We start from the raw sequence: 12,180 nt of genomic DNA, 5'->3' as shown, positions 1-12,180 counted from the left end.
TGGATGATCAAAACAGACTGTCATGAATGACCATCCATGACAGCTGTTACAGTAAATTGGGATGATTCAGATGGATACATTACTGTCATCCATCCTATTTTCCTATTGTATGCACAAGCATGACTTTTGTGTGACCAAATTAGTAAAATACATAATATGTGATGCGATCTCGGAAAACCCTTCACATGGTGCAGTTTTACCACCTTATGATTCTGATACCATCCTAGCAACATGCAAGATTCTGGGAGGATGGTATCCAGGATTTTGCTAGGGTACAGTGTCCAGAATGTTGCCAAGATGGTATCAGAATCATAAGTTGGAGAAATTTCACCATAGAGTTGAAACGGAGCAAAAATCAAGGATTTTTGAGCGCACCATGTAAAGGTTTTTCCCAGATAGCATCACATATATGTTTTCATGTTATGGCTCTGGGAGGGCATTTGAGCAGCAGTAGCAGCAACACTTTGGTGTATGAATCTGTGTTATCTGCATTTATTAGTATGTGTATAACCACCACATGGACACAGAAACAGATACTGCAGTACTCTGCTGAACATTATAGGCACAGACAAAGCATTTCATATGGAGTAACCCCAGTCTTTATTGAAGTGCTGAAGTCTCCCACACAGGCTTTAACAAAGAAATAAACAAATAATTTAGACATAGTCTTGGAATACCTATACAGCTGAATGGAATAGAAGCAGTGGGAGGAAGAGAGAGAGAGAGAGAGAGAGAGAGAGAGAGAGAACTGCAGCAACTTTATGCTGGTGTTAAATATAAAATAAAATGCATGATAATCCTGTTCTACAAAACATCATACAGTAATCAAAATAAAACTAACAAGTGTGAAAAAAAGAAACAGAAGTGTGTAACCTGGTCTATGTCCCCCCTCATTCACACAAATACTCTCTTGTTGTAAAAAACCTCAGAAAGCCATGCAAAAGAGATGCCACTTACTGACATGGCAAAGTAGTTTCTATTCAGCACGACATCCCAACGGTACTCAGACTGAAGCGTTTACTTATCTAAGTGTTTGTGAATATGAGTTCACAGAGCCCACCCCAACCCTTTACACCCGACAGTAAAAATCACAGAATAAAAACGTTTTCCTATCCAGCAGTGACCACCAGGTTTCATTGTCTTGACGGAACAAAAGCGACTTTGGAGTAAAATACAATGATCCGACCATGCAGAAGGGCAAATTTTCTCTTTTTTACTCTTGTGATCAACTTCCGTGGCAGCTTCTCTTGCAGATGTTTTTAATGAACATGGCACACACTTTGGTCCATGGAAGTATTTATTGAATATTAAATGTTGTTGGCCTTGTCCTAATGTAATTTCAGGGTGAACTGCATTGATGGCGAATACTTTTCTCAGCGCTCAGGATCTTTACAGGAAGTAGTCGGGGGTGCGACGAGTCACGTGCGGCTCCCCTCTCCGAGGAGCAGGATCAAACTGCAGGCTGAGAAGGCAAACAAAAGCAAAAATTACAATTAAAACTTAAAGCAAGGACAATGTCTGTGTTGTGCCTGAAGTTATTACAATGTTTTTAAGACTTCATACATATCATTATTTATTTTCAAATCTTAAACAGCTTGGCCCACTCCTGAATCAAGGCACAGTGCCTGAGAAACAGCTCTACTGATACATTATAACTGAAAATAATTCAGATGAATCACTGAGCTGCTACATTTGTAAAATGTGTGTTTTGTTCTTACTTTTGTTCGACCGAACATGCTAGAAAGGGGGTGAGAGGGTAAACTTACAAGGAATACTTAAGTGTGTCGTCCAGTTCCATGATAGCTGCCTGATTACCACAACGGTAACAATAATTTGGTGCGCTGAAAATCGTCACCACATTTCGTTCATGGCACCAGTTGTAGCCCTAGAGAAGGGAAAAAGAGAGAGGGACAGAGAGAGAGAGAGAGAGAGAGAGATTATTAGAACAATAGTCCTGTAACTCTGCTCCTGGTGATTGTATGTTCATCACCCTCCCACCGGTTCAAGCCCACTACTCACCTCCATGACCAGCTGGTGAGCCCTCGAGACCAGAGTCAGGCAGTTGGCATGGTTGAAAGTCTCCGAGATGTCCTGCCCAAACGTGTAGCCGGCACCACGGGGTGAAATTCCCCAGCCTCCGCGGTCATCTGGATCTGACCACAGCAGGTCACACATGGGACCCTAGATCAATGAACAGAGTTATCAAGATGGTGGAAAAAACTGAGTTTGAGAAAGAGGAAGAATCCCCCCCACATCCACACTCAGTCACACACACACACACACACCTCAAACACTCCATATGCTATCTCATGTGGCATACTATACGCTACCTCATGTGGCACCTCCTGAATGCGGTCGAGAGCTCTGATATGGTCCAGTGTGTCAATGGAGGGAGACAGTCCTCCGTGGAGGCAAAAAATCTACATCAACAGCATAGAGCGAGAGAGAGAGAGAGAGAGAGAGAGAGAGAGAGAGAGAGAGAGAGAGAGAGAGAGAGATTTAACGCTGAGGCTGGATTCACTCCTGGATTTTGTTTAACAGCGACCCAGATAGCTTTCCCATGCTTCTGGACCCAGATAGCTTTCCCATGCTTCTGGACCCAGATAGCGTTCCCATGCTTTTGGAAGGTTACAAGCATATCTGATTTTTTTCTTATTAGGCTACATATTGAACTACATATTGGATCACAGTAATACATCAGTTTGTGAATTCACACATCCCCATGTTTAACTTCACAAAATATATGCATGCAACACATATGAATGCACATGAACAATCCTATAGTTGAATATGAACACAGACCTAGTTTAGTGGAAAACCCAAGTAGTAAATAAACAAACACTCACCAATAATTAACCCCTCTTAGTATAGATTACTTATTAGTGTTTCCCATACATTGGACTAAATTGTGCTTAAATCTGGTTAGCATCATAACCATGCTGCGCTAATTTGTTAAAAACTGTTGCATTCAAGTTAATTCTGCAAACCTACCACCACAAATAGAATACAATTATGTGGGAAACACTGCTTATACATGCATATTTTTCAAACATCACACAGACAGCCATTCAACAAGTCATTAATAACTTTGAGATGTTCATAAGTTCAGTCTGAGGCTTACCTGTGTGTCAACCAACGCGGTGAGAGGCAGATAATCAAACAGGTCTGTGAAGTATTTCCAAACATTTGCGTTTCCGTACTTTCTCAAGCACTCGTCGTAGAAACCATACACCTGTGTGATCTGTCTGCTCTCATGATTCCCCCGAAGGATGGTAATTCTCTCTGGGTAGCGCACCTGATAAAAATAAATAAATAATAATAATAATAATAATAATAATGCATTATTAATGTGAAACCTTAAAGACAAAGAGTGGTCAAGCCACTGCATATTTGGAAGTGATTTCCACACAAGTCTCCCGTTGTTTAAGATCCTTTCATCACTATAGCAACAAGCCAAAACCACTAAAACACCCTGTGTGCAAAACAAAAAGGGGGAAAATTTATAATAATATGTGGAAAGAATCTTTTTCTGACTCTTTCTCTTTTCCTCATGCTGCAGTGTAGAGGGCCAGCGTCGGCTGAAGTCTTAGTGTTAGTTTTGGTTATGTGTTGCTCAGCCTGCATCCCTAAAAATAGACTGGGACACATTTCCAAGCATCCACTGGAAACATCTGGAACTATGCTTTTGACAAAAATATTGAACCCAGGAGAACTGAGGCGCGATCAAACAGAATTCTTTTCAGCCATATATAGCAGGCCATTGGCTCTGTAAAGGTTAGAATACATACCGACTGAGCAACAGTCATCATACACGAGCTGTTTTGAACTGCACGGTATGTTAATCTGGGATTATTCAAATTCCACCACACACAAATGTCCCCCTCTAGGTAAAGACTAAACAGTATCTAATGCAAATCTAATGTCACCACTAAACATGGCAAGCTTTTTTGAGGTGGGGAAGTTAGGTCAAACAAGCTGGAACCTACACCCAGGAATGCAATAAGACCAGACCCAAACTTAGGTGAATACCTTTACTGTGAAACAGCCTCCAGGTCAGAGAGCCACTGAATGTGCAACAACATATGGCTGAACTCTATGGAGGCACACAAAGGATTACAGGGGAACAAAATCACTGAGAGCCAGCCAAGTTTCACCTTGAGAGAAACAAGTAATGTCACTGTCTCCACGGAGTAGTAGCCTCTGTCCACATAGTCGCCCATGAACAGGTAGTTGGTGTCGGGCGACTTCCCTCCAATCTTGAACAACTCCATAAGGTCGTGGAACTGGCCATGGACGTCGCCGCAGACAGTGACGGGGCATCGTACCTCCTGTACATTGGACTCCTTTGTTAAAATCTCCTTAGCCTGTAAAACAAGGGGAGGAAGAATTTCGTGATGCCGCATTAGTGGGTTACCGGGTCAGCTCATTAATGCACACTTGTTACAAAAAATTCTCCAGCAGAACTGCTGACGCCCAGGGAACACTGCCAGTAAAGGGGGCACCTCACACCATTGATACATTCATAAAATATTACTAGGCCTAATTATTTTTCCACTTTTTCACCGAATAGTTGAGACACTACTTTGTCTAAGTGGGAAGTAATAAGAAATGTATTTAGAATTAAAAATAACAGCATATCTCAAATGGTACATGTCCAATATAAGCAATAAAAAAAACAAAATGATGGTGGATGAAATGATAGTTTTGTGGATTTTAAGACTGGAGAGGCCTGTGCATAGATTTTCCAATGCAAAATATGCTATTCTTTTGCAGTCCAGCGGGGTCGCACTGACTGCGCACATGAAATTATTTAAATTGCCGCGTTATATCATATTTGTCCTAGTGTAGCCTACAATACAGTCCATCTTTATCTTAGATATAGGTCTGTGACCTCTTTCTGACTGTCGTGACACCAAAATAGTCTAGACAATTGATTAAATATGCGATTCTCGGCACCAGTCGTCGGACGAGCTGCGCATTCAACAGAACTGACTGTAACACTTTACAAACAACGTTACATTGTTTCATGAATGCAACAGTTATTAAAAACTATGCATCTAAACACTAGGGTTTCGTAAAATTGGGTAACGTTGTGCTGGTCAGCAGCGGTTGCTAGCTGAACTTCCCAGTCAACAACCAATGGCTACATTCATGGCGGTGCTGACAGCCAATAATAATAGCAGTCGGTCACCGCCATCTTCGGATAGCCTACAAGCCCCTGGAAATAAGGTTGACGACAGGAGCTTGCAGGCGAAATGAGAAACGGGTTGAACTAGATTAGTGACCAACAGATTAAAATATGCGTAGTGACACTATCAGAAAATGCTTAAATTCTCACCTTTTCACACAGCATTTTGACCTGGTTTTCGGACAGCTGCTTGCACTCGTTCAGTTGTTCGATCCATTGATCCAGTTCTTTCGTGAATGTCTTCTCGTCCATGATGAGAAGTTCAACTGTACAGTAGGTTGCAGTTAACACGAACGACCACGAGCTTAGTAGCCTAAATTATTGAAATGACTAGTAGTCTAAATTACCTCACGTCATGCGTTTGCTAGTAGTCATTACGCGAGAATGAGTCCATCCAAATTAGTCCCACACATTTACCTTGCAATTGTCAAATGAAGCGTCATTTGTTTTATCTTCCGAAAACACGGTGGTAACTCAAATATCCGAGAGTAGGAATGAACAGTATTGATTTTGGATTGGCTAAAATGCACTAAGCCCTCAACCCAGACTCGTTTCCTTGCACACCAAAATCCGACCCGGCTATGTACAGTAGCTAGCGGTGTGGAATGTGTGATCAGGGAGGTTGACGTCATCTGTTCTGCATCACTGTCCAGAAACGCTACTTTAGTGCCACCTAGCGCATACAATTAAGCAATTTGTATCTGACAATGTGTTGTCCACAGATATCAGCCTGTGCTGATGGATAACATGTCATGTTGCACTGTGTGACAACCCAAAGCGTTTTCCTATGCATTTATCTATACATATTCATAACACAGCACACCCTGGCTTTTTATTGGGGGCCAAGCAGCGAAGCTGCGAGGCAACCCATAGTGATTCTACGTATTCTTATTATTATTATAACGAAACGCTAATTTGCCATTGAACCATACAGTAAAACGTCGGGATATTCGGCACATTGATTCGGTACAGTCATATCTTTAATTTATCAAAGTTTCAAGTCTGCACTTGAAGTGCTCTAGCGCCACCAACGTTTCAATTTTTTATTGCATCTATGCACTTAACGTTTGAACCGTACATCACATTTTGAACATTAAAGGAGAATTCCGGTGTGATATTGACCTAAAGTGTATTGAAACATGATACCGAGTGTGAACATATGTCTCATAGCCCATCTCGGCTTGTCCCCTGCACTCCAAAATCTGGCTAGTTAGCCGATGCTACCAACAGCTTTTTTTCAATAGTGGTGCTTGACATCAGGCTAGCCATGCAAATAAATCACTGTTTTACACCCATTTACGAGGCTCAATGTATCTCCACACTTCATTGGTAGACTTCTGAGGGCCCTGACATTTAAAAGCGAGACATTGAGAACTTTGAAAAAGCACTGGTAGTTTACTTACAAGGCGATTTATACAGACAGTATCTTCCACGAAGTTTAGCGTTTGCAGCCATCTTGAATTTAGTCACGATAAGTCGAGCAAAAGAGTAAGAATGAACAGGTATGATAAGGGATCAGATTCCAAAAATAATTCAGTGGAAATGCATGGATTCCAGTTTCAATTTATACTGTCTGTATAAATCGTCTTGTAAGTAAACTACCAGTGCTTTTTCAAAGTTCTCAATGTCTCGTTTTAAATGTCAGGGCCCTCGGAAGTCTACCAATGAAGTGTGGAGATACATTGAGCCTTGTAAATGGGTGTAAAACAGTGATTTATTTGCATGGCTAGCCCGATGCCCAAACACCACTATTGAAAAAAGCTGTTGGTAGCATCGGCTAACTAGCCAGATTTTTGGAGTGCAGGGGACAAGCCGAGATGGGCTATGAGACATACGTTCACACTCGGTATCATGTTTCTATACACTTTAGGTCAATATCACACCGAATTCTCCTTTAAGGTATATTTGGAATCCTTGGATGACACCAAACTCGACGCACCCCATGACGTCAATTTCCGCCATGTTGGATCTTCTGCCATATTGTATTTCATCAAAAACACTTAAAAGGCATCAAAGGTCATAAAGTTTGTCCGATTTTCACGAAATTTGACGCAGATGATCTTCAGACCATGACTCACAAATGCATTTGTGACCAATCAAGTGAAGGAAGTGGAGTGATTTCCGCAAGGCTTTCGCGTATCAACACCAAACTTAGTACAGGGTGTCAGGACGCAATTAGGAGGAGGCTCAATAAATTTGATGGCTTTTGACCTATAGGTGGCGCTATAATCACAGGAAGTGGGCTCATATTTCAGCAATGCTTTCACATATTGAAACCAAACTTAGTATATGGACTTGGAACCTCATCCTGAGGACAGACAATAATTTTAGCAACCTTTGACCACTAGGGGTGCTATAATTTGCAACACTTTCTCGTATCAACACCAAACTTGGTATGTGGACTCGTGACTACAACCTTAAGACGCACAAAACATTTGGTGACTTTTGACCACTAGGGGTGCAATAATTATCAACACTTTCTCGTATCGACACCAAACTTGGTATGTGGACTCGTGACTACAACCTGACTACGCACAATACATTTGGTGAGGTTTGAGGTATGCATATGTGTGGGGGGTTATTGGGGTGTGTGGGAGAGGAGGTTTATCTGTGTATATGTGTGTGTATGGGACAGGGGGTTAATTGGGTGTTTGTATAATGTAACAACATTGGGTTGCCATGACAACTCCTTCTCAACTGCTTGGCCCCCACATTGCTGCTTGCAGCTATATTTTATTTTGTTTTTGCAACAGATTTGTCTCTTGATAAAATAGTTCAAAATGATGGAAAGCCTCTGTGACCCAGAAGAGTTTTGTTTGGTGAATGTTCTGGCCTGACTGCAGTCTGTGGGGAAGACGTATGTTTATCTGTCCATCACGACCCTATCTCATCAAAATTAATTTGAAGATGATAACCACAAGTAGTCGCCATAAAAAAGACCCCCAATATAATGGTTCATACATCTCTCTGAGTCTTATTTTGCTGTCCTTCCGTTTCATTGAGGCCTCCTGTATCTCTGTTTAAGTTGGTGGATGTTGGCTCTTGGAAAAGGGTTAAGAAGGACGTTCTGAGCAGCTTACTGAGTTTGACCAGAGGGGTATTCCAAGTACGTGGTTTAATGATAAACCTAGGTAAGTTAACTCAGAGTAAGTGGTAAACCTCCTACAACAAGAGCCCTATGGTATTGTTTTGTTAGGAGAATGAAGCCATACAGCTCTTCTATTAGGAGGTTTACCACCTACTCTGAGTTAACTAACCCAGGTTTGTCACTAAACCACATACTTGGAATACCCACCAGATGGCTAGACTGTATGGCAGCCCCATCACACTTTGTTTAGTTTGTTCTGGACATTTTGCAATCTGATTTGTCTAAGTAAGATGTCAATATAGTAAAAACATGATTTGATTACCTTTCAAAGGCAAAATGTGTGGCCCTTGATATCAAATAGCAAGTTCACCTGTAATCAATGGATGAAGAAACCATGAAAACCTCTAAATATTCGATTCATTTCAACACATTGTTTCTTACCACCAAATCACCCATTAAAACATTGCTATGATTACAGTGATATGGTCCCATTCTTAGTCATTCTTAGTCATTCTAGGTGTAAGGTAAGTTTTTTTTTTTTTTTTTTTTTTTTATGTCCAAAGCCGCTTACAACAACATCAATAAACATTGCATTAATATTGAAACAAACAGTCTTAAAGTAGTCATACCACATAGATAAACAAACAAACAAATCAATCAATCAATCAATCAATCAATCAATCAATCAATCAATCAGTCAATCAGTCAGTCAGTCAGTCAGTCAGTAAGTAAGTAGTAAGTAAGTAAGTAAGTTAGTGGGGCATGAATTTAAATGTTGGGCAAAGTGTAAAGTCAATCTATGGCAAAGTCTCGTGCATGAACTAACATAATCATGTGGCGTGAGACAGCTTTTAGCTGACCCACCACTGTTTGTGATTAAGATCTTTCTCATGGTATTAAATTTGCAAATAAATGTTGAATTGTTATTAAGCAAACTTTAGTTAGACTTTGCCCAACATTTAAATGATGGCCCTTGGAATAAATAAAATGTGGTGTCAAATCCACATTAAATAATACAACATCAAAAGAAGTCCGCACACTGTGGATGTATACTGCAGATGATGGCTTTAATGCACTCCGGAGCATTAGTTAGTGAAGCAAGCTAAGCTAAGCAAAGTAAGAAAGTGAGCAGTGAGCAAAGTGAGCTCAGTAAGCTAGCATCCTCTGGCTGTTGTCCAGCCTTTATACCCCTTCAAGTCATCCCAGACAAGACACTCTTTGTTTACAGATAACTGACCAAGTAATGGTACTTCACCTTTGCCCTCTCATCCTGTTATTCCCCCATTCTTTAGGTTTTGATCACATTTCCTGGCGCCAAACCTTATTGATGACCCTGTCAGCCATCTGCTCTTTCCCTTAAACCAGTCTTCCTTTCCCACACACTGAACATACTACAGACTTCAGTTTCACAAAACAATGATATTACACAGAATAAAGATACTACATAAAAGATATATAAACTAAAGGATATATGTCAATAAAAGTCACGACAAAACAAACAGAATAAAAACAATAACCACAAACAAATACAAACTACAACTCTGTAAGAATTAATTATTAGATATAATGTAAACAGATAAGTCTTTAATATTTTTTGAAGATCACAAAACAAGTAGGGATCTTTGTTGCTTGGTCAAATTAATCTGACCTGAGAGTTTTTGTACAGTAGGTGGCGGTATGCATCTAACACGTTAAGTTGCTAATCACTTGTAGAATAGAAGAAGTTATAGATGTCTTATTAAATTGATTTCAGCACAGCTGACAGACCTCTAGTGTCTGCTAAGCCTTTGATAATCTCAGCTAAAATGGCAACCCAGGTAAGACAAACGCAGATTTGTTTTTGCGTCTGCGTTGCGTTGCTTGTGTTTTTGTTTTTTTAATTGTGGCTCAAAAAGGGTAGTTGCCCTAGCCTGACGAGCTAGCCTGACATAGCCTAATCATACTCTTCTAGTCAGAATATGAGTCTGATACTGCTGCTTTCATTTCTCAACATATTCTCTCTGATTTGAGAATATCTCTTAAAGATGTACTGTTTGGCTTCTCTTCATACCCGACATCCAAATCCAACAAATTCTATATTATCAATCTACTTTTAATACTAGCCAAAGCACATATTCACAAAATAAAATGTTCTAGTTCCAAACCGAGAATCCAGGCAATACATCAAGACCATCTTATTCTCTAAAAACGGCACAGCCCTCAAACCCTCGATCTATGTAGGCCCTATATTATTTAACATATTTCTTTCCTAACTATATGATTTATAAGTATTGTCTATTGTATGCTGTACCCCCTGGTAATGTTTGTAATGTTTGTTTATGTTCATGCATTGTTACCATACTGTACACATTTAATTAACTGTATTTTATATCATTTGTACCACTTTGTATTATAAAAAATAAAAAAAGAGTCTGATACTGCTCCATTGGGACGTAATTATGGGGCGTGTTTCAACCGATACAGGGGGGAATGCCTCTGCACTCAATTGGATAGACCTATAACCAATCAGAGCAACAAAATAGCTTACCGTGAGGTGTAGGAAGAAAACACACGAACCATTCTTCTTCTCCTATATCCCCTCCGTTTTAAAAGATAATTCTGTTGAACAGGGATATGCTACAAACATGTTAAACATCTGGGAAAGGCTGTCGCAAATCCCTTGAACAGGTGGTTTCAAACAAAGGAGGGAACATGTCGCAATGCAACAGAGCTGTTTTCCCTTGATGAAAGTGAAACCATGAGTTTTCCCACATCTCAACTTTGGGCAAAGTTTTCAGAAATAATCGTTTTCAGTGATACAACCTCATTAAATAAAATGAATTTTCCATATGGGGTCTTAAAAGCCATGTATCATTCATGTAGCCACAGCATTTTTGTTTCAAACATAAGCCTAATCAAAGCGTGCTCAGATGACGTGATAGACTGTTGCTCACCTGTCATCATTGTAAAGCCTGATTTGATTGGTCCTCCAGATATAGGGCGCGCATACTTCCACCACAATGGAACAATGCCAGACCGAACTTCCCGACCTCAAATGTTGTGGGCGGGACTAAGTTCGGAATGGCACCCAGGCTACTGACGAGCCAGACCCACATTAAAATGTAATTTGCTGCCGCTAGGGTGCGTCTAGATTTCTAGGATATAGTTGCCCACCATTGCAGACATAGGCTGCTAAACATTGCAGCAGTGACTTGTTAAGTGATGTTTGATCATTTTTTTATATACATAAAATAGTAATGTAAAGTTCCAACATTATGCTTGTTGTAGCATTTCACTCCTTTGCCATCAATTAGAAATCAGTACGGTCATACTACATGTCATCAGTAGGCTAGACTCGATCCCAATTTGTTTAATATAAACTAGATGTACCACAAAGCGGTACACAATATGACCGCCGCTCAGTCCTGTACATTCTCTCCACAATAATAAATCATGTTTAGTCAATTTGTCTCCATCTCCTACTCTTGCAACTTTTGTGTTTGTAAATGAGTGTGTGCATGTGTGCGTTTGCTTTTGTGTATACGTGTGCTTCTCTGTGTTTGAGTTTTCACTTGTGAGTGTGTGTGTGGGGGTAATGGTGTGTGTGTGTGTGTGTGTGTGTGTGTGTGTGTGTGTGTGTGTGTTGCCTGCTTGTCTGCATGTGTGTATTTTTATGTGTGTTTGTGTGTGCATGTATGTGTGTGTGTGTGTGTGGTTGTGTTTGTGTGTGCATGCGTGTGTGTACCTGTTTGTGTTTATGTGTGTGCGTGCCTGTGTGTGTGCGTATGCCTGCATGTCTACTGTGTGTGTATGTGTGAGCGTGTGTCTTTATGTGTGTGTGTGTGTGTGTGTTTATGCATGTGTGTTTATGTGTGTGTGCATTTATGTGTGTGTATGTGTGTGTTTGTGCCTGCATGTGTGTTCA

The 12,180-nt window shown here is 40.4% G+C and overlaps 1 protein-coding gene across 1 annotated transcript; it reads right to left on the bottom strand.

The window, feature by feature from the left end:
• Positions 1–576: 576 nt before the first annotated feature.
• Positions 577–5,809, bottom strand: LOC125286234 (serine/threonine-protein phosphatase 2A catalytic subunit beta isoform-like). Its single transcript, XM_048231085.1, has 7 exons — positions 5,339–5,809; positions 4,155–4,364; positions 3,122–3,295; positions 2,331–2,420; positions 2,020–2,181; positions 1,767–1,885; positions 577–1,462 (listed from the first exon to the last, which is right to left on the bottom strand). Exons 1-7 carry the CDS (start codon positions 5,438–5,440, stop codon positions 1,390–1,392), a joined length of 930 nt encoding a protein of 309 aa, XP_048087042.1. The 5' UTR covers positions 5,441–5,809; the 3' UTR covers positions 577–1,389.
• Between the last annotated feature and the right edge of the window lie 6,371 nt (positions 5,810–12,180).

The sequence above is a fragment of the Alosa alosa genome, chromosome 21 (assembly GCF_017589495.1).
Source record: "Alosa alosa isolate M-15738 ecotype Scorff River chromosome 21, AALO_Geno_1.1, whole genome shotgun sequence".
NCBI classification, from domain to species: Eukaryota; Metazoa; Chordata; class Actinopteri; order Clupeiformes; family Clupeidae; genus Alosa; species Alosa alosa.
The sequence above is the reverse complement of the archived record's forward strand: the minus strand, read 5'-3'. Positions and strand labels throughout refer to the sequence as shown.